We start from the raw sequence: 6,998 nt of genomic DNA on the forward strand, positions 1-6,998 counted from the left end.
ACCTCATTTCAACTCATATCATCTCATCATTACAATTTTCTCAAATTTTCACACAAAATATAATAAACAATTCAATTTTTTCAAATCTTAAAACAACTTTTCCGAATTCCCATACAAAATATTAGAAATAATTTAATTTTTATTCTACTATTCACAAACCATCTCAATCCATCTCAACTCATCTCTGAATCCAAACCACTCCTTAGATGGTAAGAAGCTGTAGGCAGTCATTCAAGTCGAAATTAAACGCTAACATGATGTTTCTGGTTCGGTCCACAGTTGATAAACAAAAAAACTACAATTTTTGGAAAAGTACGTTCATCATACATCATGACCAAGCAGACAAAGTCATAAAGTTAGGGATCCTATTATTTATATATAAGTCAATTTTGATGTTCTCTCAGAAACACGGAATTTGATTCCAATTAGATAGAAGAACTCTGTGGCAAAGTGGGCCAAGTTTGAAAATAAGCCATGTCTGGATTGATTTCTGCCTTCGAATATATCTGACACTGAAAATTCTGATCTGGGGCTTGTGCTTCTGCTTCTGCTTCTGCTGCATACTGATTTATTAAAATGCTCTTGCTGTCTTCCTCGGTAGCATCTACTAATCCGAGTTCATTTTCTAAGTAACGAAACCACTTCATGTTCTCAACTTCTTTGCCATGATATTCATCACCAACATTCGAGCTTTGGCAAGCCTTCACCTCAGTACAACATGATTGGATTTCATTCGACAAGGTTGAATCTATATTCTCTAACATGTTCCAAAAGTCTGCATCGGCCTCAAATGGGATTTCTAGGCGCAGGTTGTCCTCGACAGTATCTGGTTTGTTCACCTCCTGTAATATGTTATTAACATCATAAGGGCCTCCATAATCGATCAGATCAGGGTTATCGATTTGCATTTCTTCTTCCCTTGACGCATCAAATAATAATGGACTTGAGTTTGAGATATTTGAATGATCATGAGAAGAAACAGAAGTAGAACTAGTTTGTTCTATCGGGTAATTGGCTCGGCTAAGTTGATTTGAAATAAGTACTTCTTTTTGTGAGTCTTGATCAACTTTCTCAATATGTGTCAAGTTGTGTGCTTCATGATATTGTTTCTTGTTCATAATCGGGTCTTGATCATTCGATTGATACTCATGAAGTACTTCCATTCCCATACTTTCATGTTTCCCAGATGACGTAAGTGAGCTAGACGAAGATGAGGACGAGGAGGTTATGGAGGATTGTTCATGATCTCCATCGTGAGTGTTAGCATCTTTGCAAGCCATTTTTTTCTTCAAATGTGTATTCCACACATTCTTAATCTCATTATCCGTTCTTCCAGGCAAATGTGATGCGATTTTGGACCACCTGCGAAATAATTTGATATTATAAGCATCTCGAGAGTAATATAATATGTCAAAATACAAAAACATAGCATCATCCACATTAATAAGGTAACAATAATAATTCTATGTTATGGTTTCTACAGTACTATACACCATTCACATGACGTAATTTGATTAAGAAGATCATAAATTTTAAAATTTGAATATTACAAATCAAATTATACCATGTAGATGATACGTATGTGATATAGAGGTTTTAGAATAGCAGTACTCGATTTAAGTTAATTTACAAGAGAAATTTAAAAGTAAATCTTTTGCAAAGGAAGTATTACAAGAAATTAATGAAATAAAAAATAACTTAATTAATTAGCAATATGTCAAAAGTTCTTACTTGTTTCCCCAAGCCTTGTGTAACTTTATTACGGTATTCTCTTCCTCTTTGGTAAAGTTCCCTCGCTTCACGTCAGGGCGGAGGTAATTAATCCATCTCAAACGGCAACTTTTTCCACATCGCAACAACCCTATTATATATATATATAAAAGATGAAAAATTAATTAAATAAGGTATTAATGTATATAATTTTCTTACTTTCGTAGCCAAGTAGAAAAGTGAAATTTGAATAAGTATGTTCGCTTAGCTGTTGTTGTCAATTCCTAACTGGGCCTTTTTTTAGGTGGAATTTCCTAACTTGTCATGATATTTTGTCATATTCTTAATTATAAATTAATTAATTTGGACTTTTTAATTTGTAATATATTGGTTACTATATATATATAATATTCTAAACTGGAAGGCACTAAAATAAGGTTAAAATGGTTAAATTTCCATTGAGACGTGCACGTATTTCAAAAGTCACACTTAATTTGGTGGAAACAGACGGCCCAGAAAAACTAGGAAGAAAGACGTTTCAAAGTTGTCTTGCTAGCTAGAGCAGAAACTAGCAAATACGTACGTACGTACTAATTAGTTCAACGCACAATATATAATAATATCCTACAGTGGAGCCCAGATTCGATGAACTCGGTCGTACGTACTGGTTGTAATTCAAAGCCATCAACACATCATGCAAACAAAACCAGTAGTATTTCACTGTCATTGAAAATAAAACTCTGTTCACTTTTGCATTCAGATCAAAATAAGAGTCATTGTGAAAAGTACGTGCGTACGTACTTACTATATATATATTTTCTAGGATTAATTATTCTGCATTATTCTTGATCTGTAAGTGCAGCTTGTTATCTATATATATATATATATATATATATATATATGGAAGTAATTAAGAAACAAACAAGGAGCTAGCTGTAGGAATATATCGGCCATGAAAACACCAGTACTGTTGTAAAGGGATACATATACATATATATATTCATGTTTTGAACTATATATTAATCCAACTTCACTTATGGGAAAATATGACATAAATATATATATAGATATATATATATATATATCCATGGAGTCGATCAGTTTTTTTGGTCCAGGAAATTCAAGAGCATGAATGTAGTATATACTAATTTCCAGTGTCAAAGAAAAATGAATTAATCCTGCAAGAAGTATTCTCAAGCATGCATGAAAACCATTGTCATGTGTACTCAGAGAGAGAGAGAAAGAGAGAGAGAGAGAGAGAGAGAGATGAATATTGAATACATACCAGCTTGTTTGGGAAGGGCTCTCCAGTTATCATGGCCATGCTTCTGAATGAAAGTAATGAGCCTCAAGTCCTCTGCTGGACTCCAAGGACCCCTCTTCACTTTACTCTTATCACAGCAAGGTGCTCTTCCTTTCCCCATGCTACATATACGGCCACTCCCTCAAAGACAAGCCCGACTGTTAATGGAATAATATTGCATCAAAGTTTTCTGTATATATATATTGATCAGGCGCAGACACAGAGACACAGAGACACAGAGAAGAAAGCCAGGGCTTAATTTCCCAAATGGGGCCACAAGGGTCATGCCATGAAATAGGATACGAATGGATGCAATAAATAGGAGGAAATCCTCCAAGATTATTCAAAATCTATAATTATTTATTTGTCCTTTAATGGTATATACAGTCTCCCCCAGACTTCAGTCAGCTCGAGCTCTCCTGTAGTTATCCAATTTAGAATGTGAATTTATATTGTAATCAGCCTCTCTGCCCCCCTACGCCTGGTCCTATGATAATCCACATGATACCAAAACGATCTCAGCCACCGAATTAATTAGACTAATTAATTATTTGCAAAACTGCTTTGCTTATTTTGTTTTAAAAGTTTCCTAGCAGCTTTTTCCATTAATCTCATTAATTAACGTGCCATTTCAATCTCATTAATTAATTGATATATATAGATGATATTTGTAATAAAAAAGTATGCAACTTCCCTATAATCGTTTTGAAAAAATAAAATAAAATATAAATTTCATATAAAAAAATTAATTTTTTAATAATAGATGATCCCACATTTTCAAAATAAATACTCGACATTTATGTACTTCACGATTATATGTAAAATTACTTATATTATATACATAATAAAAATATTTACCAAATCAACCCTGAATATTTCATTTCGAGGTTAAAACAGGGATTTCCAGATTTTTTATGGTAATTTTGTGTCGAATTCTTATAATTTTTATAACCATGATTCTGAAACTTAATATTGGTCCACATTTTGTCACTAATTTTCTATTTACTAACTACCGTTGGAATCAGTTCCACGTACATATAAAATTCAATGCTCGATCGCTCTCTCTCTCTCTCTCTATATATATTTATATATATATAATCCGATCGACGTAGTACTTAGAAGCTCATATATGCATGTTTATATATGAAATTCTGAACTAGTATTAATTAAAGAGGTTTGAGAATCCAAAACGTGAATTAATCCACCGCCTCGGATTAACTATCCTTGGAAATAGAGAGGATTTATATATACAAAAAATCTTCACAACTTCTTAACACTTCGCACTCTACATTATTTTTAAGTTTTATTATTTTTTTCTTTTATCAAATATTTATTATATGAATAATGAATAAAAAAATTAAAAAAATTTTAAAAAAATAAACTCAAAAAAAAAATTTAAAAATATTAAAAATTTTAAAAATTTTAAAAAATATAAAATGTGAAGTGTGATAAAAGTTGTGTAGTAAAGCTGATCAATCCTATTCAAGCTAGCTAGCATATCCGATAGCAATTTATAATATTAATACGCGGATCGATGTGAATTCTCTCATTCTTTCATGTACTTGATTCTGCATTAACGCTGATCAAGTACCACGCAACCATCTGTATTCACTCTACCCTGCACCAATTCCACTTTTTTATATGCATATGGTAATTATATATATATATATATCTATATTTATATATATGAATTGTACTCTTTTTAAAAATGAATTGAGTTTATTATTAAATAATTTATTTTTTTATATGAATCTTATATTTATTTTTTTTCTTAAAAGAAGCACACAACATGACTTATACACACTCTATAATTACAAATATAATTTCTTTTATATATATATATATGACCAGGGAATTAATGTCAATTATCATTTTATTCAATCTAAGTGAAGTGGGATTACAAGCTCTTAACACGTACATACAAAATTTCTTATGTTTATTTAGGAAGATAAAAACGCTGCATATATTTACGTTATTGTTTGTATATATGTTTCTTTTTTTTCTTTTTTTTTTTTTAATCTCGGCACCTTAATTTCCATTTTTAAGATATTTAACATATTAGAAAGTTTCATTTATTTATTTAAGAAAAATTCTATTCATCATCTCCACACACTACAATACTTTTTGTTTTATTTTATTTTTTCTAATTACCAAATGTGTGATATATGTATAATGAGTAGAAAATTTTAATTGTTTTAAAAAGAAATTTTCTAATTAGAAGAATGAAAATTTACTAATTCTTTTTTTCGTTCTTTTTAATTTTTACTCATTTTATCAATTCATCAACGACTAATTATTTTAGTGTAAGTATTTGGCCCCTCCAAACTTATAATCCTAACTTCGTACTTGATGTAGTTTATAAATTGATGTAGGGAGTTTAAAGTAATATATATATCAGATCTATTTTATAATAAAAAAATTACAATATAGCGTATTATATTAAATCATGTCAGTTTATAAATTAATTTTCTATCTAGACCAATTATTCTAGAGCTTTACTTCTCATCATCCTCACACACCATATACTATATTTTTTTAATATTTTTTATTTTATTCTTCTTAAACTAATTGAATTCTTCTATTAACCATTTATATAGTACACATTTTATAAGAAAAAAATAAAAATAAAATAAAAAAATATAGTGTGTGGAGATGGTTAAAAGAATTTTTCATTATTCTATCGTTTATTCAAGAAATCGGCCAGGGAGGCCAGGTCCTTGCACCGGCCTTATTTAGGATTTTGAAGAATTATTTGAATACATTTCTATATTTTAGATTGTTCTATAAATTGAAAAAAAAAAAAAAAGGCTAAAGAAGGAAAAATTAGAACCTTGAGTACAAAAGCTGTTTTACATGAATAAAAATACTATATTTTATATTAATTGTATGGATTTGCATTGTATTTACATATTAATCCAAAACAAAAAGATGCTATATATGTACTGTACTACTCTCTTCCATGCACTCCTATTCTATTGTGTTAATATGACGTTATATATTCATTAACTCTTGAATTTGTTAATTAAAAAATAAGAGCTAATCTAACAGTTGATTGATAATACCACATAATTACATATATATAGAATTAATGGGAGCTAGGAAAGTGTAATAAACAGCACAACTAATTGAAAATTATTTGAATTTAGATAATATTTAATCTAATAGTACTTAATTTAGCAAAATGTCATGAAATTTTCCTAAGGATTTTTTTTAATATATATGTATAATTAAGTTTGGCGCGTTATTCTTTCATTATATATATATATATATATATATATATATATTATATGCAGTACTACTTGGAAATTATATAAGCTTTGGATATTACTTTTCGAGTTCTTTATGAGATTAATAGCTTTTATTTATTGAATATATATATAATATATAAATATTTTCCAACTAATACATACATGCATATATATATATATATATATAATCGATTTCTTTTAATTTTTACATATGAACTAATTAAACTCTAAATTCTACATTAATCTTGATATATATATTTGAACGCTTTTGTAAATGAACTTGAATATTAAATGTGTTATATCATACTCAGTAAGATAAAAATAAAATAGTAGTCTAGTTTATAGAATTTTTCTATTATAATATGATCCGACCCTCTTAAATAAAAAAATATTGTCTAAACAGTCCTAATTATTACGCCTTTATCCAATGAAAATACATTCAACAAACACATGCACACACCCAGAGATCAGGAAGGCCGGCGCCGGTGCTTGCTAGCTGCAAAAGCGCGCCAAGAAACAACACATGATGATTTGCAGTTCCTTTTCTATTTATTTTTTCAAAGTTACGTACGTTGCAACAATCAGTGATGATGAAGATGCATGAAAAAAAAAAAGGTAAAAAAACAAATATGTCAAGCCCACTTGAGGATGTTCTTATAAAGTACAAACTACCAAAACCGACATAAGGTAGAAAAGTATGAAGGAATATTGAATATGAAAGCAAGAGTTAGCTAGGA

At 29.4% G+C, this 6,998-nt stretch overlaps 1 protein-coding gene across 1 annotated transcript; it reads right to left on the reverse strand.

Moving 5' to 3' along the window:
• Window positions 1-228: 228 nt before the first annotated feature.
• LOC108987184 (transcription factor MYB63-like) lies at window positions 229-3,304 on the reverse strand. Its single transcript, XM_018960061.2, has 3 exons — window positions 2,996-3,304; window positions 1,732-1,861; window positions 229-1,362 (listed from the first exon to the last, which is right to left on the reverse strand). The coding sequence occupies exons 1-3, from the start codon at window positions 3,132-3,134 to the stop codon at window positions 426-428; spliced, it is 1,206 nt and encodes a 401-aa protein (XP_018815606.1). The 5' UTR covers window positions 3,135-3,304; the 3' UTR covers window positions 229-425.
• Between the last annotated feature and the right edge of the window lie 3,694 nt (window positions 3,305-6,998).

The sequence above is a fragment of the Juglans regia genome, chromosome 2 (assembly GCF_001411555.2).
Source record: "Juglans regia cultivar Chandler chromosome 2, Walnut 2.0, whole genome shotgun sequence".
Lineage (NCBI taxonomy): Eukaryota > Viridiplantae > Streptophyta > Magnoliopsida > Fagales > Juglandaceae > Juglans > Juglans regia.